This window comes from Mytilus californianus, unplaced genomic scaffold (assembly GCF_021869535.1).
Source record: "Mytilus californianus isolate M0D057914Y unplaced genomic scaffold, xbMytCali1.0.p SCAF_1, whole genome shotgun sequence".
Classification (NCBI taxonomy): domain Eukaryota; kingdom Metazoa; phylum Mollusca; class Bivalvia; order Mytilida; family Mytilidae; genus Mytilus; species Mytilus californianus.
This window is the reverse complement of record NW_026262581.1, coordinates 46,778,281-46,802,259: the sequence shown is the minus strand read 5'-3', so window position 1 is coordinate 46,802,259 and position 23,979 is coordinate 46,778,281. Positions and strand designations below refer to the sequence as shown.

Here is a 23,979-nt window from a genome sequence, read left to right as displayed (position 1 = left end):
TAAGGAAAAAACTTATCACATATCAAATACTGTATCTATGATAGCTATAGTTGTTTTAGATATTGTTTACGCACATGCTTGATTAATTAGTGGTTGCTTTATGTTCAGTGGGGAATATTCCATGCGTAGAACAGTGATCGACTCTACACTGAACCCTGCATAAACAATTGTTGTTTGAATTTTCGTATGATATTATCAGAGACATATAATACAATTGTATTATATGTCTCTGATATTATTCAATTCATATTGTTAAGTCTTTAAACGCTGTAAGCCAAACAAAACCTGCAAGTCCCAAAGCATTTTGTTTTAGTCAGATTTCATTGTACACGAAAATGGAATGGAAACTTCCCACCAGCATAGCTATCAAAAATTGTCGCCTTCCTTTTGCATAAACTTGTTATAAAGATACACAAAGTCAACAATTCTTATATAAGATTTACCTTTGTAGTTTCAGAGTATATTAAAAAATCGTTTAGTATAATCTGTTGATAATTTCTGTAATTTCTAGACAAAACAAATAAAATGTATAGCAGTGATAAAGGATCAATAAATCACTGTAAACTTTGAAAAAGTCTCACATTAGCTATAAGGTAGTGCCACAGGATTTTAGATCAGCAGGTTGAGTACTTAATAGAGCTTGCTTTCAGTAACTGCCAACATTCTTTGATAAGGTATTGTTTATTATTGTTTAGTTGTACTTAAGTTTTTGTTATATATTACATGGTGAATACATGTATAGTTATAAGATTGTTACGTTCTTTTCCTGTACTGATTTTTATTGTATGTACCTTTTGTTAAAAAGTCAAAATATCAAAATTGAAAAGGGGGGTGGGGGAGGGGGGGGGAGGGTTGAATCTAACAAAAAGTAGTTTAAATCCATACTTTAATTGTTCTTGTGCCTGTCCCAATTCAGGAATCTCATCATTGATTGGCTATTGTCATATCTTAATGTTTTTTGTCAATAGAATTCAGTGTTCATGGCAGATTTTGATAGTCTCTTCTAAATTTTTTCCCATTTTTTAATTGACACCAGCTGGCAATTCAAAGCTTGACATATTGTATAAACACCTATCTATTGTTCCAAACCATATGTAGTCCTCTCAATATCTTATGTTTTTGTGTAGTTTGTTTGCTATCTCACTGATGTATACTTAAATCTCTTTCAATTCATAAATATAAATCTTCTCATTTTGACAAGAACTTTTGGCACACAAAGTCACCACAGAACCATATCAAACCATATAATCACTGCAGATTTGGTAATTGATTCTATAATAAATATCTAGTAAACAAATATTATATATATTGTAGTCGTTTCTTTTTTAAGTTCTTTGCACACAAATAAGACAACAGACATTAATTACTATCTTTTTATTATGAAAAGTAACAACATGGACGGGTGAAAGCAAAACAAAGGTAACATACAAAAAGGGAATAGTTTTCTGTATGAAAGCAATTAACTAAATATTGTAGAAATCTTATATAAAAACAATTTCATTTTGAAAAATAAGAATTGTTTGATTTCTAGTTGAGCAGAATATATCAGTATGTGGAGAGAGAAATATAAAACAAGGATTCTAAACAACTCTAATTTCCTAACATATTCACTTTCTCTCACCTGTGAGGTTTCCCTGTGTATCAATATATAATTAACAGTGTCCAATGAGATCTTGGACTGTGAAAAATGAAAATCCAGTTTCTGAAATTCTTGGAAATAAATTTGCCATTTGATTTCGAGCATTCTTGATAAAGGCAAGGATTTATATATCTCGCTATACAAATCCTTGATAAAGGTTAAGCCAGAAAAGGACTATGGACATACCAAATTATAATCATTTATTTCATTCCAATTACATTTTTTATACTGCATTTTAAGGAAACTATGTAACTGTTGGCAATTGCAGGACTTTAATTCATCTGTAAAAATAAAATAACTTTACAGGAGATGTCATACATGTGATGATTTTAAAATACCAATTGAGGTTGGAATGAAAAGAGAACAAAATGCTATCTAGATAGCCTGCTCGGCTTGCTCAAAATATCTTTGAGGCCATGTTTATTTCTGCAGGGTCAAATTAAAGAACTAGTATTGGAAGGAATAAAACTGACAGGTTTACTTGATTTTTTAGTTTGAATTATGCAATCCATTTACTTATATTCTTCTTATTTCTAAGATATTACCTAAAATGCATTATATTCTTTTTTGAAGTAACTATTGACTAACAAAAAGAAATAATGCTTATGATGAATCTTTTAATAGCAATATAGAGTAACCTCCCTTTCATCAGTGGTTGAACTACAGAGTTGTCTCCCATTAAATAACTCTAACAATATGTGATTAAATTCAACCATTACATTAATAAGAGTCATACATTCTTTTTCAACATGTTAGTGAAAGATACCTATGATTTTCAAATATTTAGTAATTAGAAAAAAATGTATCAATTGTACATGCAAATAAATATATAATACGGTAGAAAAATTGTGTATGGATTGTGATGCAAAATCTATAATAAAAAATATTAATAAAATGCACTTATTTACACATTGCAGATACAACTAAAATGAAAACAACCAATAATTCTCTAAAAAATTTTCATTGTCAATTTTGAACAATTATGTACAAAGAAACAAAAATTAAGTTATTTGCTTATCATGTTTTGACAAGATCAATCTTGCACTTTAGTCCTTAAAAGAATAGGACAATAATTGATCTCTTGATTATTTAAAAAAAGACTCTTATGTTCTATGCAGAATAAATATTATGGCTTTGCCATTCTTTGGCAAACTTTGAAAACAGTTCATCTCAAAAATGATTACAGTTTTCCTTTCAGAGGAACACTATATTTGTTAAAAAAAATAATTAATAACTTTCAATTTTATTCTTTAAAAAATTATGATTTTTTAAATTTTGATTTGATTTGGGCCAAATGCCATTTTCCAGATTCTTTAATTAGACTTCAAGTAATCCAACAAAAGCCTAATTTGTTAACAGACAGGTAACCATGCTTACAAAAATTGTACTTAAATGTGCAGCATACACATACAAGTTATAAATAAAAATAAATTTAATATTTGTGCAGTTCATCATTATTGCACAAAAAAGAACAAACAAATCCCTAATATAAACAAACTAAATATAATAGTTCTTATAAAAGATTCTGTAGTCATCGAGCATATCTTCTTTTCCATTCATATAACTGATACACAACTACATGGGGAGTAGTTCTTACTAAACAGCACTATCAAATTCCATATATGCTAAAACTGGAGACTTATAATTCTAAAATTTATCCGGTTTCATTTGAAGTAGGTAGGAACAAGTAGCATGGTTCTATTGAAAAGAATTTAGCCATAAATAATCTTTAATAATGAGAAAAAAATGTCTTGGCATGAACTATTCCTTTGACAGTATATCATAGACAATTATCATTACAAAAAAGTGTAAATAAAGAAGAGGGATATTTGTCCTTTAGACACCAACCCAACAAGACATACACTATTGACACAGAGATATGTCTTGTCTGTTTGTAGTTTTGATAGTATAATTCAATTGCTAAAATGTTAAATTAATAACACTACAACATGTAACATTTTGCAAAACTTTTCAAAGTCAATACACCATGACTGGGGGACAGGACCAAATTATTTCCATGGAAATGAGGTGTGCCAATACTAATTCAACTGCATACCAAAAATCATTGACCAACCATTAGTTGTTCAAATTAAACTGACCTAATCACAATCTTTAACACTTTGTTGCCGTTGATGCAGACATCAACACTGGAAACAGTCTGCCTAAGTCTTGCCTTGACAAAAAGACGTCAATAAATATATACCACATTCTGTTTACATTGAAATCACAAAGAAAAGAAAACATTATTACAGGAATGTGATTGTACCCTTGGTATGAAAATCCCATTTACAGTTCCAACATACTGTATTAACAGATTTCATATTGAAATAATGGAAATTTTCTAATTCAAAACTATGTTACAAAGAAATATTGCACCACATATCTAACATTGATTAAGCGGTGAAAAACAAAATTTTTGTTAGCTTTTCTCATGCAATAAATGAAACATTTGGTGTTGGAATGAGGTTTAATACTTGCAAAATAAGAAAACAGTTCTTCAAAACATGATACAGCTACATGTATATATAAAGCACACTCTAATTTATATAGTAAAAAGTAGGTATTATTAAATCGGAATGATTATCACAGTAGCTAACAAAGATATCACACTTCAACAAATCATTAAATTCTACAGTAAAACCTAGTCATACTGATATCAGCATATCTGCACCTTGACATTATTTCTGTTATCTAATTTCCCTCCTTAAATTTTAAGATACATGAATCAAAACAACTGTGAGGCTATTGACTATAGAAAAAGATTTTTCTGACTTTTTAAAATTTACTTTGTTCCCTTGTTTCTTTATACAACTTTGTAATAAAATTTAGAAATTTAGACTTGTCAAATTATTATACATGTATAAAAATATTGCTTCCTACTAAAAAGTGAACAAAACCAAATAATCTATTTCTAAATTTGACTAAATTTAAAAAAAAAATAAAAAAATTTCAATTGTAAGTCAAGGACTCCTATCTTGTAAAAATGGAAAGGTGATGGAACAATTTTACTTCAAAAACAGTCTAACAAGGTTTTACTGTATTTACTCTATTACAAAACTTTTCAAAATATAAAACCTCTCAAACAGTAGCTAAATAATATACATCTATTATCATAATACTGTTTTGCAGCAGTGATTACACATTTCGTCTGCTATCCATTCTGTTTGACCTAAATTTTGACATAATAAAAGGTGTGGCAGCCATTGCCAATAGTGCCATCCCTAACAGCGGTCTGTATGTGATCCACCCAATGGCAATGATGGTCAAAGATAAGCTGATTGAAAAAGCTAGATTCATCATTCCTACACCAGCTGCTACCAGTTCTCTTATAATAGGTAACCAGTCCACTGAAAAGTATTCATATTTTAATCTTTATCAAATACTTAATATGGTGTGTACAAAAATATTTATGTACTGGTTCTGTGAACCAACTAATTTTCACAAACGATGTATTTACAAGTAAAAAAATATCATGAATTTAAATTGTCGTGAATATATGTGAAACTTAGATCTTCCCTTATATAAAATAATAAACCAAGAAAATGAGAAGATTGCAAAAATAAATCAAAGCAAAGTTGGCTAGAAATAACTTAAGTCAATATTAAAGAATATTTTATTTCATATTGTATGCTTGCATAAACTAGAAAAAAGGCAGGGGTTCAAATTAACATTTGGTACTGGAAGGTCCAGGACCTTTGACACTCCAAACTGAAAGGTCCACAACCTAAATCCCAGGTCCTTCTTTTACATGAAATAATTCATAACTCAATAAGATACAAAATCAATGTGCTTTTGGAGTAAGGTTAGTTTGTTTCATCATATTTGAACTGCATGTGATGTTTTGTTTCTCATATAATGGGCTATCAAGCGAATAAACAGTTTACAACCTTCAATATTGAAGTACTGCTTACACATCAACACCATTTTTGCACTGGATTTCAAGAATAAATTCATCGTCACTGAAGGGTTTCCCTTTTTTTGCAATACTGTATGCAGTGGTGAAAAGAACCTTATATTTATTTAACTGATCAGGCTTACATTGCTGCTTGAGAATACATTGTCCAAGTTTAGTGTCTGACAATTAATCTCTAGACTTAAAATTTGGGTCACTTTCATGGATCCACTGCTTTAAACAAGATAAATACTTGGGTGTCACTTCGTATATTTTTATTGGGTCTATTTTAAGATTTTGTGTTCCCCTTACAAGTGCACTTTCATCTTCTGAATGGGTGGGGAACTTCTTGCAATATGTGCATGACATTAGACCAGTTGATTCATCAAAATATAGCCACGGTTCGATCGATTTTCCAGTGGGGCTTAAATGTCCGTTCCCGTTTTTCACGATCGCATTTTTGGTCTTTAGTGAGATATTTTGAAGACGCTGAAGACACTAAACTGGTTCGCCGTTCCATCTATAGCTTCGCACCGAAGGAACGGGTTGGAGCCATTGTCACATTGGCATTAATTGGACGAGTCTTACAAATTCAACGATTCGCTAATAAAATAGACCAATTATAGTGATAGGAAATTGACCTCAATTGTTAATACTGCGATGCCGCAAAATAAACAAGTATCTGTTAATTAACCCCATGGTAGTAGCGCAGATAAATGACCAATGAGCGTGTTATCATGTTCTTGACAAAATGAGCCGGTATCTTTCATTCCCTTAAGAACTCAGTAGGGTTATAAATGTGCTAATTTTTCGTTTGATTTCCTATCAGTATGATACATAATAAACATAGCACATGATGCAATAGTCTCGTCGAATTATTTAATCCCGTGGTCAGAATTCTGACCATTGGATTTAGGCCGTACCTGTTGTCAGTGTAGCGATAAGTGAACACAACAGGGGTCCAGTTTATGAAGACACAGGCACTTGTTTCTATCCATGGGAAGGTTGAATATCCTTCTATATTTATGGATAGTTGACATTCCCACGGATAGAAACAAGTGCCTGTGGTTGAAGACCGTTCTTATCTCCAGGCTTTCTCTTGGAAGACGTGACACCAACTGGAAACCGACTCATTTTGTTCGAAAAATGTCTAAATGATTTGTCACGTGACTTCTCGCAACTATTTATAACCTTGTGTTTTCAAGAAATACAAGGTTAACAATAACTTTTATCACTCGTCGGCAAGGTCAGGGATGAAACATTTTTTTATCTCAATTTCAATAATAATATGGCTTAAAAATGACGATACAAATGGTTACAAAGGTCCACAAAGATCATTTTTATTTCCTTTAAAATTGAAGGTCCGTCGGGCGTAGCTAGTAACCAAAACGAAAGTCCTATTGCAACAGTGGAAGGTCACAGACCTCGGACCACTGCTAATTTGAACCCCTGAAAGGACAAATAGTTGTATTCCTTCTCTCCTCATCCTGATTAGGGAGAGAATGCAGGGCACTCTGATTTTCATATGGCAAAAATATTACTCTCTAGTAAATGAGTTCCTTAAGATTCTCCCCAAACTGGCATCAAAGTAATAAATGCTGGTAGCAGTGAAATACATTTTCGAAACCAAAATTGGAAATGTATAATTGATTTTTGAAATAAAATAAAAACTTTTTTTTGCATTGGAAACACATCCATAATTGCTTACTTCCATGTCATTTAAACTTAAATGGATAGTTGCCTCATGGGCGCTCATACATCATCATCTCCTTATTTTTCTATCGTTGTAAATATACTTTTGAAAAAGTAATTGATTTTGTTTAAGTATTAAGGCAAACATTGAGATTCAAATCATTTAACTACAAAGCATCCCAGTTTCATTAAAAATAAAAATCTAGTATAAATAGATAAGTAAGAAAATTTTGTTTTGTTTAAAACTATCACCGAAATAATCCAATCATTAAAAAAAAGCACCCTTTTGAACAACCATCTATGGGGGCCATCAGCAAGAAGATGAAATCATCATAAAATTTGTATCATAGATCTGCCCTTGCAGATTTATAATACATGCCATCTATCTTAAAGTTTTTAAACCAATGAATTATTCCATCCCTATACCTGTTTATTGTGCATACTCACCTAATGTAGTTACGATACTGGTTAGACAACCAAATCCTACAAACATCAGTAACCATCCACCAAATCTAACACCCCAGGTTATAAATGTATTTTGTTGATGTTCCTTACCAAATATCTCCTGAAAAATACAAACACAAATGGATCAAAGGTTCATTTCATATCATTGTTTTCTCTGTATCCGACATTGTATTGACTGTGTGAAGCTTTGCCTATGGTGATTTCATTTTGTAATCATTGACCTGGCAAACAAGTAATAAAAGAACAGAGTTCCAATGTGCCCGTGTTGCACATATTTTATCTGTTCTGTCCAAGGACAATAACCAAAAAAAAATTTTTGTGCTCTTAAAACTTTTGAAAATTATCTATCATAAACTAGAGAGTTAAAGACTTGAGAGCAATTTCCTATATATTTAATATTTTCAAGGGAAACTCACTAAAAATATTTGATCAGCACTTATTTTCGAAATTTTCTGAGACATTGCTGTTATATACCTTTGATATGAATTTGATAAAAATCTGGCAAAAATTGTACATGCGTTGTGTGGAGGACAATAAATATTTCCTTAAAGATGAAATTTATGTGAGGGAATAGATTTCGATATGTTTTTAAAACAGCCAAATTAGAGGGAAAAAAACCCTGATGCAATTTCCCACTTTACCATATTTAGGAGTTAGTTGTCATGTGATGCATTTGCATACATGCATCAATAGGTCTTGAAACTCAATTTACCAATTTTTCTTCACTCAAATTACTTCCCTCCATCCAAAACATTTTTAATGCACTGATACACAGTTCATTTATTCCTTGATGTTCAAACATTAAATTATATACAATGTTTTATAATTCATAATTTTTACAGAATAATCAAAAATTGGAAATCAAAAACAAATCATGAGACTTATCTCACATGTTCTTGCAGTACAAGAAAAACATTATAAATTGAAAAATAAACACAAAATTCTTTGCATGAGTTTACCTTTGGTGAAAGTCTTCCAGTATACAACATTTCTAAAACATCTCCAGCTACTGTCTGGTAGCTTAAAAGTCTCTGGTCTATCTGTCTTGCTATTATGCTGACCTGGAGAAATATACATTAAAAACCACTGGTTTCATGTTTTATACCACCAATTTTAAAAAAAAAATGTGTTCCCCTTATCTATCTGGATCTCTAATCAGCTTCTTAACTAAATATATTTATTTTAAAAAATTCTAATTTACCATAAATAACAACACAATGAACCAATGACATGTCAATCACCCTTATTTTCATAAAATTAGAATAGATTAAAGTGCAATAACTCGAGAACAACAAGTCAGAAAATGCATAATTTTACTTAGTTCAAATACATAGATGCTGTCTATCTTGTGGTATTTAATTGGTTACTTACAGTATCAGGCTGTCCCAGCAAAGATTCTCCACTTATACCAGCATATTCAAATGTCACCCTCAAGTCACCAATCTGAGAAAAAAATAAAATAATATTTTGTAAAACAGAAAAATATAAAAAAATCTATTGGCTAAAAGTAATTATTTTTTGTATTTTTTGTTACTTTTATAGGTATGATAGAGATCACATATGTCCCCATTCAAAAGCATTGATTATAAAAAAAGGGGGTTGTTATTACAGCTGAGATTATCCCTTAAAATCCTTATCTCATTGCTTTACCATGGTTGATGAAAAATGTGTTAATTTAATTCGAAAATTAGTTATCAAGACTATGTATTTAGTTTCTGGGCAAAGTTTCAAGAATTCCCAAGTGCCACTAAAAATTGAATTATTTATGATTTATTTAACAAATAACAAACATATGCTACTACAGATTTAGAAAATTTAAGGAATAAAGAGTAGACAACTCATGAAAGTATCTGTAATAACACATACAAGATATTTTCTCTAATAACCCTTTAGAGTTATTTCCCTGACTGATATATAACAATTTACTCTACAACTGCCAACTAAAAGAGAAGCGAAAGATACCAAAGAGACATCCAAACTCAGAAGTCGAATATAAACTGATAAAACCATGGTAAAAAAAGAAAATGATCCAAAGACAAACAACAGTACACAAAACACAACATAGAAAACTAAAGACTAATCAACACAAACCCCACCAAGAACTGGGGGTGATCTCAGGTTCTCCTGAAGCAGATCCTGCTCAACTTGTAGCATCCTTCTTAACCTAACTAAGTGTACGCATTATTCTTCAAAAGCGGCGACAAATTTATCAAAAATGGCAACACACTGTATCAAAGACATCTGCTGAATATTTGGCTAATAATAGTTTCTCAAAACAGTCCAAACTTGTTTTGGTTGATAGATTGATTGTTGTTTGCTTAATGTCCAGAAGAAAATATTTCATTCATCTTCAGGATGAAAACAAATCAACAATAAATACAATTGGAAGGTCCATGTCATAGAGGCTGTTGGGATGAAGGTTGGGGAAATTCGGACGGCCACTGGAAAATGAGGGTATATTGGATAGGGACAGAAATTTTTGCCATGCATCAGGTCACATATGGACCCCTCAAAGAGCTGTTGGTAGGGTTCTTAACATACATACAGGACGGCAATCTCTCTAGACAAGGTATCAGATTTAACATTCCCATTCTGACCGGAACCTAGCTGCATACTTGCAAATACCACACAGCCAAAGGGAGGCCCACTTTAACAAAGGTGTTACTGCCAGTCAGAAGGAGACCGAAGTGACCATATTTTTATTTCCCAGTCACCATTGACATAAACACCTATTTTGGATTTTAAATCAAACTTTAGGTAGATGTTAGATATAACTTCCCACAAACCCATTGGTTAAGTGATGTAATACTTGATACTAACCTGTGGTTGTAAAGGGTAATAACTATGATAGTAAACTCCTTCTAACATCTGTATCTTAGGGTCTGAAGGTGGTGACATTGCACTTGGATTTATTTTCTTGAAATCTGTTATTTTACCTATTAAACCTTAAAAAAATATCAAATTGAAGTTTATATAACATTTTCCTTCAAACTATGATTTAAAGAAACAATCAGTATCCATGCATTATACTGTTTTAATTTTTTGTATCTAATTTGATGTGGAATTTTCACCATTTAAATGCATACAAATTTACAAAAATAATTTCCTTTCTTAAAGGATTTTCTTTTTTTCTGTGTTTATTTGTTCAAGACTTATAAAGTATTTCTATTGTGTTTATATATAGTTTCACTTAGCTAGAAATTAAATATATAAAAAGTACAGAAAATTTAGTAAATTTATCATGTTTGTAAAACTGCAAAAAAAAAACTGACATGATGAACACTGCAAAATGTACAACTCACATTTTAATTTTGCTAGAAATATTATGCAACAACATATTCAGGAATTGTATTTATTAATTTCTCTATTATAAATGATTCCCAATAATGAATAAAACCATTTTAATTCTGAATTTTCAGAATACTAAATCTTTCTATAATGTTCAAGAGGACTTTTCATTGAGAAAATAGTTCAGTTTACACTGGTTTAGAGTAATTGGAAAGAAGGTGGGAGTAAGGTATATATCCCGTATGTTGATTAACTGTAAATGTTTTGTTAAAATATCATTAATGATAATTATATTTCTATGTTTGACGGTAACTCTAGCTCAAAAATATAATGTGATTGGCAATAAAATGTTAAAAGTTCATTTGAAGCTAGCTGTAGCCCCTTGAGCATGGTTGAAGCTGAGAGATAAAGGCATAATCAAAATAAATTTCAGGTGTGAATGAAATTCTTAGGCAAAACTCAAATTTATCTTGTTAGTGGTCGTCCTGTTGGTAGCTGCACTGTGCTCATTTTTTGTTGTGTGTTTTAGTTCTGCAACATATTGTCTGGAATGGTGAAAGGGGGTCTACATGCACCTAAAACTGGTTTAACCTCACCATGTTTTGGCCATGTGTTTTTGTCTTTGTTTATATGTCTGGTTTTTTTTTCTGAGGAGTCTTGTGTTAGTTTATGTGGTCTTTTGTACTGAACTTTTTTTGACAATTCCTGTCATCCTTTGTTTTGTATTATTAACATATAAATAGTTTGTGTTGTAATTTGTACCTTCTGACAACTCAAAACCTCCAACATGAACAACATCTGCTGTTTGCAATTGGGAACTTACTGGCATTGATCTGAAATTCATAAATAGATTAGAATTCAAAAATAACAAATGTAGAAAGAAAGAGTCAACCCATGTATTTTAAAAATATCTTTAAATATTTGCTAATACTTCCATTACCATGAAAACCATTTGAAATTTCATCAGCCATTAGCAACACAATAAATGCAGTTGCAGGCCCAGCTTACCATTCTGGAGCACTGGAGTTCAATCCTGGTTTTTTGGTGGGGTTCATGTTGTGTAATTTTTGGTTTCTGTGCATAGTTTTGTAGAATATTGTCTTTATTGGTACTAAAATTGATTTTATCTTCTATAGTTTAATACATAACTAAACATGTATTGCTATATTGTTGTTGAAAACTAATAATATGGTCCTACAACCAGACAATACTCAATTTAAGAAATAATTCATGAAAGCCATAGATTTATTGGAAATTTACACATGGCCTGGGCTAACGCTCAGGATAAAATTAACGAATATCACGACCCAGGCCATGTGTTAATTTACAACAAATCTATGGCTTCCATGAATTATTTCGATTCTAATAGGACAAATAAGGTCATTAAAAAACTGAAGCAAGGGTGGGTATGCCGTGTGTGTGGCTGTTCTTTTTTACTCCCTGTTAGATAAAGCTAAAACATTCTAATAAATCTGTAGCTTGCATGAATTATTTCGTAAACAACCACTAGAAAAAATGTGCTTAATTCTTTTAATTCTCAAACCCAACATTTGCCATTTTTAATTTACATGTTTTTCTCGTAAGCTACCATCAAATCCAAAGTTGACATTTCGTAACTAAGGAGCCCCTACGTTGACTTGCTGAAATCAGTAAATATTCGAATAATGCAATAAAATAGAAAATAAAACAACACCTACCTCAAAAATCCATTATAATATTATACGAATTTCAATGGTTCAAGTAACGGAAGAACATTCAGCTTTAGCATTTTTATTTGTATGACGTCAGGTTTTGAAATGACTTAAATGCGCCAAAAGCATTAATGGACTTTCGCAGAATTTTATTTTATTTTGATTTTGTAGATTTCTCTGCGCTCTTGTGTATTAATTCTTTTTGTTATGCATCCGAATAAGAATAAAAGTTCTGTAGTCTTTTTTTCAATTGCAATTTTTAAAACAATAAAATCGGCATAGCGTTTGCAAATAGGTTCCAATACATGTGGATTTACGAGGGAGGTATATTGTAACATCCATTATTATGTATATCTCTGAGTCTGCGCTAAGTATAGATATATCGAGAATTTTATCACGGTGTTGTTTACAAAGCGAAAGAAGCACGTCATTTTAGAATTCGCCATTACACATGGGCATGTTTTTCTCACACTGATGTGTTTACACTAAATATGTCTAAGGTGTACTTTTTGATAGTTTAGTCTGGGAAAACATGGCTTACTGTAAGCCACATTATTTTCCCAGATACTTTCTTTGCGTTTAGTCCTTTCTAGTCCACTTCACAATAATTGAGTTATTTGATTTTCAAATTTACTTGATGTATTAAATAGGAAAGATCTAAGTTTTACATATTTGTGACGATTTATGTTGTTGTTCTTCTCACAAAAGTTGCAAAAATAAATCACTTGCGAAAATTAGTTGGTACAGTATTTATGAATTTGAAATTGGGATTTGAACTAGCTTTCAGTAAATGTGAGCACTCTCAAGGTCATATCAGTACTTTATGTTTTTTCTCTTGATTTTTATAGTTTAATCTAAATGCAATTTGCTTAATGTTGTAGTGTTTAACAACTATCAAAGCATGAGGACTGAGCACTCACAAAAATGATGTTCTCTGTATAATGCTTTCACGTGCTTGAGGAGCCAACCCTTAACACTTTGCTTTCTTGGAATAGCTAAAACATTATTATCACATGGCATCATTTCTATTGTTGGGTTGCAATGTCATTAATGTAAACCCTACCTATCATATTATTCATTATTATTATAACTTTTTCATACAGAGCTCACATATTTGTGACATGTAACTTACGTTGGGTTATTATGTCCAACCATGTTATCAAAAGACTGACTTCTTACTAAATCTGATCTCCATTCTTGAGCTGAAAAAAAACAAATCAAAATGTAACCAATTTGTCTGTGTTTCTACACTGTAAATACCATATTAATTGAGAAAATAACTCAACTAGAGGACCCACTGAGCATATATGCACGACTCCTGACAGTACTCAATAGAAAAGTATGAAGAATCTGTTCCATATCTGCCTTTTAAATCCAAACAACTTAAAAGTTTTTTTTTTAACATTTTATTCAACCTGTCCATCGCATCTTATTCAACTACACTATAAAATAAAATGTGAAACAAAAGAGCCTAAAAATCCTTTGTAAATCTCTGTGAAACAAACTTTCCATATAATACAAACACAATGCGATGGAATACCCAATCAAAGAATTCCAAAGTCAATGAAATTTATCTAAATTGATAAACCAGCTGTTGACATAGATTTCTAGATTTTAAAAAAAAAAACCATCCAACACCATACAAAAGTGCCAGTCTCTGATATTTGTTTATAAGAATAAGAGGAATTATCCCCGGCTTAGTATATTTCTAGGATTTTGATTGGTTAACGCACGTCATTACAAAACCCATAGCGCCTGGGTGTTGCTAACCCATATCCCCGGACGTTGCTACCCATTACATCGGTGAACTTCACGCGCGTTTTCCTTAGTTCCATGGTTGTTCCTTATGAAATATTGAATTATGTATATTATCCATGATGTCTGTATAATTAGATACTTAATCCACTAACGATTTTATCTTATTATATGTCGATTATTTGCACTCATTTTAGTAAATGCATCACTATGCTGCCACATTGTCAATGAATGGGACTACTGACCTAGCTATGCAAATGACCCACGTTGACGTCACACCGTCTATGATGTAACTCTCACAACATTGAGCGCCAAATTCAACCCATTTCAGTTTCTCTGTCTCTAGATTAAAAACGCCTCATATTTGTCTACCTGTAGGGTTCTACCAAAGGTAGTACCCTACACCCCGTTAAAATTATGTCAAATTCCCAAATTTCAACAAAAGATATTTAAAAAATGAAAAAAACGTTGCTTTCACGTTAAACTTTGTGGTAGAATTTCTCTAAAATTTGCCAGATTTAGACTAAGACCCGGGATAAATTCGTTATCTACGTTCATATCCATAGATATGGATATTTTAACACCCTTCAGTACCCTGTACACCCTTCGGCTGCACCTCAGGGTGTACTTGGATACTTCAGGGTGTTAAAATATCCATATCTACGGATATGAACATAGATAACTTATAATGTGTGGGCAAAAATTAAAGAGATAGCATTGAGCAACCCTACAATACAAGTCTGTAAAATCTGTCATCACAAGGTCACTATTTACTTATCTGAATGTCTTAGCATCAATATAATTGGAAGAAATTAACAACTAAGGTAGTTAGTTTTATAAAACCTTATGAGAGGGTCTAGATGGAGTCCTTCATTTCTGTATTCTTTAATTTTTTAGGTAATTTTTCTTTATTCTTTATACTTTTTGCTCATTATTCTCTATTCTTTATATTTTTTGCCCATTATTCTCTATTTTGTAAACCTCCATCCACAACCCTCTTATGAAGCTATTTCTTTACAAACTTACTATAGGAATATGTTTTTTCAACTCTGGTTTCTCCTCCTTCATTGTATTCTCTGCAAAATATGGCAAAAAATTAAAATTACCACTTACATGCGAAAAACATTTATTAGTCAATGTAAAATTTAACAAAAGTGGGTAGGATTTGGAAAGCAGAAATGACAATCCTTTCTGTTACATCAGTCACTAACTCCTAAACAGAAACATTAAGAAATTAACATGATTAAAGAAAGAATCTAATATCATGGCATAATAAAAAATTGAATTCAGTGATAGCCATGTTGTTAAATGTCAGTGAAAATAAGTTTGGGTAGGAATTAGTATTTTTTTCAAAATATGTTACAACATGAGTAACAGAACAATACTCTTTGGAGGTAATTTTAAGATGTATTAATAAACGTATTTACACTTTTGGTATTTAGCTGAATTTTGTCACCAAATGACCTTAGACCTGTCTACAAATAATCTTCTGACGTCAAGCAACAATCACTTTTTAATCATGACATGAAATTTTTTATATTGTGATGTCAGATGTTACGGGGAACGTGTGTGATTTTAAGTAATGGCGGACAAATTTGCATACAAGTTTAAATATGTCTATACAAGTCAAAAACATATATACAAACAGGTCCAAAAGACACCATAATGCAAAAAAAAATAAAATAATTAGAGACTGACTACAAATTCAGAATAAATAAGTATTCATGAAGGATTTGCAGTTCCTACTTAAAATGAAGCAACAGTTGAAGAAATTGGAAAATATCAGTATGCATAAAGTTGTAACTGGAAAAAATGGAAAAGGTAATAACAGACAATGGAACAACAAAAATGAATACTTCAGGCATACAAATACCATTGATTGTTGATGTGATTAAAATTCAGCACATTTGGTTGTACATTGGCAATTAATATTGGTTACAACAGATTGCTTGGTGTTTGCTTTACACCGCCTCAGCACAAAAAGGCTATATCGTGGAGAAGGTTGCAACAGAAAGAGTTAGACTGAATGGGAGTTTATTGATAGATTAATTTTCAAGCTCTAATTTTGTAGCCTGAGAGAACATTTTTTTAAACAATTGTGGATTACAATCTTTTTATGTTGGTCCTTAATCAGACAAAATAAACATTCAATGTTGTGTTTTTCTATGTTGTGATGTTATACTATTGTTTCAGAAAAGGGAGAAGGTTTGGTATCATTAAAACGTTTACTCCCGCTGCAAACGTTTGCACCTGTCCTAAGTCAGGAATCTGATTACAGTAGTTGTCGTCTGTTTATGTAGTTCATACGTGTTTCTCGTTTTTATATAGATTAGACCATTGGTTTTTCCGTTTGAATGGTTTTACACTAGTAATTTTTTGGGACCCTTTATAGCTTGCTGTTTGGTGTGAGCCAATGCTCTGTGTTGAAGGCCGTACCTTGACCTATAATGGTTTACTTTTATAAATTGTAACTTGGATGGAGAGTTGTCTCATTGGCACTCATATCACATCTTCCTATATCTATTCAATGCTACTTTTTAATGTGTTGTATGCATACTAAAAAATAGAAGGGTTTTGTAAAGTCAGAATCAACTTCAATATTACTTTTTAGATTCATGTTTTCAACTTCAATATAACCTTTTAGATTCATGTTTTCAACTTCAATATTACCTTTTAGATTCATGTTTTCAACTTCAATATTACCTTTTAGATTCATGCTCCACCCATTGGTACATTTCAACTGTTCTCCTCAACTTCACAGCTTTTACTCTTATATTATATGTAGGATCTGATAGGCTCTGTTAAAACAAAATTGCAATACTAAATGAATTCTACAAGTAACATATTCCGCTAATATTTTTAGGTCCCTCTTGGTCATATGACTCTTCAACTGTGTCGATTTATTTCACGTATCAGAATTGTATACTATGTATTGATTTATCTGAATAAAATATTGTTTAACTGTCGATTTTTATACATCCTTGTCTTTCAAATATTAGGCTTTGAGAGTTCCTGATGAAGGTTTCTACTTTTCATCCTGTTTAAGGTAAATCCAGAGAGGCGCTTGAAATGCATGAAATCTATAAAGTGTTTTTAGATAAACAACTTAATAGCCTTAATTCAAAGCTTCAAAATTTAATGCATTCTGGTTCTACAAGGTATATAAAAGAAGTTTCTTAATTGGGTAACAGCATTCTAAATTATAGATATTTTACCGCTGGTTTTTAATTAGATGTACACTCAATAAAATTACTCCTTATTCTTTACTGAAACAGCAAATTACATCAATTTGATCACACACCTCCAAAATTTTTTACAAAAAGATTAACAGATCAATAGCATTCAAAACAGTTAGTCTCAATAAATAGTTAAGTGATAAAACATGATAAAAGCATTGTGTTTGGAAAATTATCACTGCCAACTGTAGATCTTAAAACAGTCCCAATTGCAATTTTACTGATGATAAGGAGCAGAGCCAGTAAATCAGACATTTCCAAAAACTGGCAGAACTTAAGAACCAGAGCTCCAAACACAGTACTTTATTCTTGTTCTAATGCAATACTTCAAGGTATTCAAAATAAATGAAAAAGTCAGTTACAATTGTACAAGATTTTTACCAATGACTAACTTAGTCAATCATGGAATTGACTTCATCCAAATGAAAATGAGGTACATATCACATTGCTATAAAATATGCTTTTCTTGGTTTCTGAGTTTATTGCTCTTCAATGTTTGATGCTTTTAGTTTTGCCAATATATGGCCTCTGTTACCTATGATGAATTTCTTTTAGAAAAAAATGTGTATAATGTGCATCAAGTTAAATCCAGAATAACAAAAAATAAATGGGGAATGTGTCCAAGGAACACAGATGATGCCCCCGCTTGCATATCATATAAAGTTATAAAAGGACATAACTGAAGAATGGTAAAAGTGACGCTACCCAAATTTGTACTTGATCTGAGTTTTGTGGTAATAAGCATTGTGTATAAGTTTTATAACATTTGGTTGAGGCAAACTTAAGTTAGAGAATGGAAACGAAAAATTCAGCAAATTTTCCATTTGTAAATGGGCATAACTCTAGAACAGTACAAGTGACACCACCAAAATTCATACTTGATCTGTATTTTGTGGTAATAAGCATTGTGTATAAGTTTCATAACATATGGTTGAGGCTAACTTAAGTTAGAGAACGGAAACGAAAAATTCAGCGATTTTTCCATTTGTAAATGGGCATAACTCTAGAAAGGTAAAAGTGACACCACCAAAATTCAAACTTGATCTGTATTTTGTGGTAGTAAGCATTGTGTATAAGTTTCATAAAAATTGGTTAAGGCAAACTAAAGTTAGAGAAAGGAAACGAAAAATTCAGCAATTTTTCCATTTGTAAAGGAGCATAACTCTAGAATGGTTAAAGTGATGCCACCAAAACTCAAACTTGATCTGTGTTTTGTGGTAATAAGCATTGTGTATAAGTTTCATAAAATTTGGTTGAGGCAAACTTAAGTTAGAGAACTGAAACCAACTTTGGGACGTACAGACAGACGGACGGACAAGGGTAAAACTTAATGCCCCCGCTGCTACGGCAGGGGCATAAAAAGTATACATGTAGGTTATGCCGAAAACAAACAATTAACAGCGTCTGGTGATGATTCATAGACTGACCGGTTTTGTTCCTTCATGGACCTTCATTAGAGGCAGAATGATGGGTTCATAGTGGCACTATTTATATAGTGTCTAAAAGTCATCAATAATCTGATAATTAACCCTTATTCGTTACCAGTAATTATCTGTTGCTGGATAAAACCAAGAACCACACAATTTTGCCAATTGCATACACAGGAGACACCTCTACTTTAACATTAGTATGAACAAGTACTGGTATCTTAATATTTCCAAATATTCACTAACCTTTTCTGTTTTCAAAGGACCAGCTAAGTGAACAAGTTTTCCATTGTTGTGATTAAATGGTACATCTATATTTTCCAAGGAAACAACTACACTTAGCCCTTCGTCTAATGATTTGGCTGTTTGCACAGCCCTACCCTGAAAAAATCACATGTGGAGTATATCAAATAATATCTACAATGCTAGCATATAGAATTTTTCAAATCTTATGAGTGTCACTTTTTTTGTTAAAAATAACTACAATATTCTGTTGAATTAAGCAGACAAGTTCAGTTAAGTAATAGACAAGTTAATACAGTAATAAAGTATGGGTTTTTCTCCTTGTTGAAGGTCATACAGGGACCAATAATTGCTTATATCCACGTCATTTGAGCTCTGGTGGGTAGTTGTTTCATTGGCAATCATATCACATCTCCATACTTTTAAGTTAACTTTCAGTTAAGTAACATACAAGCTAATAATCATCATTATGATAAATATATGAGCATGTCAAAGAACCCTATGCCTCCACCCTATCATTTGATAATCCTGGATCAACCATTGGTATAGGCTTGTACGTGGGCTTTTGTCTAACACAGTACAACATTATAAGCAGCATCTATCTGATACATAAAATCATATTTATCATTTGACAAAATGTTCAAATAATTGATTACTTTTCACAATGTGTTTTAAAGTGAATATTATGTTCATAACGTTGCTGGCCACATGTATACCTTAATTTTGTTAGTCCTATAACCTGACAGCTCTGTTCCTTTAAAGTTATGTCAATGATATGCACAAACTTATAGGATGAATCTACTTACTGGACTTGTCTGCACATACCTCATTCCAAAACAGTAAAGCTGAAGCCACGACCAGTAAGGCTAATCCTACTAAAATTCCAACTAAACTGTTACCAATTCTCTCAAAGAAATTAGGATTTCTTCTGTATGTTACACGTGTATGACTATCTCCCATGCTTGAACCAGGACCTGGTGCGTCTGGATACTGAAATATATCAAATTTTAATCATCTAAATAGTTTAACATTATATTTTTTTATGGATATAAGACAACTAGTCTCTCGTCTAGTTGCTAATTCTGAATCAAAATAAAATCTCTGTTTAGATAAATTATCTTATTCTGAAATATTTCAAAGCTTGCGTTTTCTATCATGATTTTCATAAAAGAGGGCAGATGCTAACATGGCTAACAAGGAACGTACTGAACCAAGGGTTAGTACAGTTAAAGTCATTTCTTGTTAAAGTGTATTGCCATAGGATGCCATATAAATAAGAAGATGTGGTATGAGTGCCAATGAGACAACTATCCATCCAAGTCACAATGTGTAAAAAATAAACAATTATAGGTTAAATTAGGGCCTTCAACACAGAGCTTTGGCTCACACCGAACAGCAAGCTATAAAAGGCCCAAAAATGACTAGTGTTAAACAATTCAAACAGGAAAACCAACGATCTTATCTATATAAAGTACGAGAAACGAGAAACACTTATGAACCACACCAACAAACAACAACCACTGAACAACAGGCTCCTGACTTAGGACAGGTGCATACAAATGCAGCGGGTTTAAACGTTTTAACAGGCGCCAACCTTCACCCTTACCTGAAACAGTAGTGTAATAACATTACAACATGTATGCTTTTGGAAATTAATATTAATTCAAAGTTTATTAATAGTTTTAGTAGTTTTGTCAAATTCAATTGTAATCTAACTTGTGTTTTATTTGTCAATTACTTTTTAGTTTATTTTTCAAAACCAGAAGTAATACAGCTTATAGGTATATCAGATAAAGATACCTATAAATTATAACAGAACATAATTAATAATATGTAAACAATATCTGGAGGTCATCAAAAGATTAAAAAATTGATTTAATCATATAAATATATTTTCACACCTTTATAATTGGATTATGCATATTATTTTTTACTTTCATCATGCTTATATTTATAAGCATATGTTCCCTTTGAAATCATCTTCCATATTTCATGTATGTATCGAATTTAGTTGTTTGTTCTTCCGTTAGTTCGTTCATTCATTTCTTTATTTCGTCATAACTGAGATATAATTTCCTTTACCTCTTCAAGAAAATTTTTCAATACATTTATGAAAATCTACCAAAAAAGTTACCCCTAAACTCAAAATAAACAATAAAAAACACCAATTACAGAAAGAAACAAAACAAAAGCGTTAATCTGTTTCCCCTAATAACACTACATTTTGTACTTCTATATAAGGCAATTTTTCTATATTCTTTATTTTTGTCCATAATACTCTATTCCATATTATTCTATCACCCCGTTATTCTCATTTTTTAATTTTTTTGGCATATTTTTCTCTATTTCTCGATTTTTTATTGTTTGCCCCATTATTCTCTTCTGGTGGTGCATGTCTGTGGTTGAATTAAAAAAAAAAATATGTGAAACAAAAATGCTTTGTTCCTTACATCATGTACATGTATAACATACTGTGCAGTCCAGTGTATCATACTTTAATTTCATGAAATCTTCTTTATGTATGGTTTCACCTTTAAGATGTTGTGTAATGCTTGTCGAAAATTAGGGAAACCCCTGTTTTGACAGTTCTTCAATTGTCCTGTGATTTCGTGCATCCCTTCTAAAAATAGCTTATTTTGAATAAAGGAATGATTTTATACTACGAAATATAGTTCAGGTTGAACCAAACAGACTGCCAAGGATGAGGAGCTTAATTTATTTCATTTTGATAAAATTTGACTTAAAACATGTTAAATGAAACCAATTTTATCTGATGATGTAATTTTTTTTATGGAAAATGGCTAAATATGGTAGAACATGGGATTGCAATTATAAATTTATGCTTGAACTTTTCAATTTTAATATTTTCTGTCCTTTCCGAACATTACAACAATTACAAGAACAATTCTGTTTGTGTTACTTTCATAGCCGATATGACGAAATCAGGTAAAGCGCGAAATCAGCGGCCGTGCAAAACACAGGGGACTCCACTGTATATCACTATTCACTCACTTGGAAACAAATATGAAAAAAACTTGACATATAACTTGCAAAGCATCATATTGACCATGTGTGCCAAAATAAATACAACTTGTACTGATTTGTCTATGTACCTAACAGATTAATAGGGTGTCAATTTGATCAAGTGCCTATTTAACAAGGTACGAAAGTGACTAGAATTCCTGAATAAGATGTATGACATAACTTGTACTTACCATCATGACCATGAGTAACTCTGGGAGCAGGATCTGCTAACCCTTCCAGAGCACCTGAGATCGACCCTCTCCCTATTTTCTGTGGGTTCTTGTTGCTCAGTTTTCAATTTCCAATGTCGTATTTTGTGTTGTTTGCTTTTTCGTTGTTTTTTGCCATGGTCATGATGGTATTGTCTGTCTATCTTCGACATATGAGTTTTGATTGTTACTTTCGTTTCTTACTCCTTTTGTTTTAATACAATAAGTGATAAACAAGAAAAAGGCAAAAATTCTGAATCAAAATCGTGATGTGTACTTTTCAAAGTTTAAATTTGTCACTTTTTGTGTAGAATAAAAGATCATAAAATAATAATTAGCAAAGGACTTCAACATTCCTTTACAATTCAATTGTTACAAGATTTTACCATACAAGAAAATCCTCATATCTTTAATATGTAGTACAAATAATCAGATTTCTAACTTCATAATAATTGTTCACTCACCTGTCGTCTGTACATAATCTGATAATGATTAACAAACACCTGCTACTCGCTTTTCTCTTCTCAAAACAAAAGTGAAAGTATAACCGGAAGTACAGGTATCACGTTTTGATTGGACAAGAATAAAATTAACTATTGTGAGTTTATTAAAGCGGTATTTTTAATATTTATATTGTTACTTAATGTTATTTGTTTTTCTTATAATGCTTTTTATGTATTGGTCTCTATAGCAACGAAAACATATTTACAACATGACAAATGATAAACAGCAGAGACCAATACATAAAAAGCATTAAAAACGTGAATTCTTGTCCCAGCCACTTTTAAAAAAATGTGTTTGATCTTTACAAGTAATTTTTTGTGCAGTCAGTACATTGAATTAGATTTAACATTTTTAAGCGAAGAAACATACTATTTTTAGAGGGATTAATAAGATATTGATTCCTGAATGGCCGTCCAAAATAATAAAAATGGCATGTCCCTGGACCCCCTGTTCAACATTCATACTCTAAAATGTTGTAATAAAAGGTAGAAATAAATTTTATTTTTACATAATATAAGTTCTTTAATTATTCAAAAGTATGTTTAGAGCCAACATATTTTGATAAACAGCTTTTTACAAAGAATTTTAAATCTTAGAAGGTGAGTCCCTGACATTCCTCACAAAATGTCCACTACGAAACGAAGTCATGAAATTTTGCTAATAAACAGTTTTATAAAATCAATGTTTGCAAGAGATACACACATTAGGGTCTTACAAAAGAAGTGATGCTTTTAAAACGGCAGTTAAATTGTTAGCAAAAAATTTTGAGCACATCAAATGGACCAGAGTGATACCGTATTTTTGTTAATGTCCACTACGAAACGGGTCAAATCTCCTTCAGTATCTGGTTTTAACATTATGAAAAAAATATCAGTGTACAGCTTAGTACGTGCTTTGATGAATAGAATCATTCT

The 23,979-nt window shown here is 31.5% G+C and overlaps 1 protein-coding gene across 1 annotated transcript; it reads right to left on the bottom strand.

The window, feature by feature from the left end:
* Positions 1–1,359: 1,359 nt before the first annotated feature.
* Positions 1,360–23,104, bottom strand: LOC127704161 (transmembrane protein 43-like). The gene is made up of 12 exons (XM_052208064.1): positions 23,026–23,104; positions 20,154–20,318; positions 19,332–19,466; positions 17,126–17,220; positions 15,449–15,498; positions 13,800–13,869; positions 11,739–11,809; positions 10,509–10,633; positions 9,060–9,131; positions 8,648–8,749; positions 7,671–7,788; positions 1,360–4,986 (listed from the first exon to the last, which is right to left on the bottom strand). The coding sequence occupies exons 1-12, from the start codon at positions 23,038–23,040 to the stop codon at positions 4,775–4,777; spliced, it is 1,230 nt and encodes a 409-aa protein (XP_052064024.1). The 5' UTR covers positions 23,041–23,104; the 3' UTR covers positions 1,360–4,774.
* Positions 23,105–23,979: the final 875 nt, after the last annotated feature.

What these genes read in the sequence shown, in the direction of transcription:
- LOC127704161 (XM_052208064.1), bottom strand. An exon ending in GTCCTTTGAAAACAGAAAAG is followed by an intron (nt 17,221 to 19,331) that starts GTTAGTGAATAT and finishes TTGTTTTAACAG; the next exon opens with AGCCTATCAGATCCTACATA. An exon ending in TGAAAAAACATATTCCTATA is followed by an intron (nt 13,870 to 15,448) that starts GTAAGTTTGTAA and finishes GTTTTTTTTCAG; the next exon opens with CTCAAGAATGGAGATCAGAT.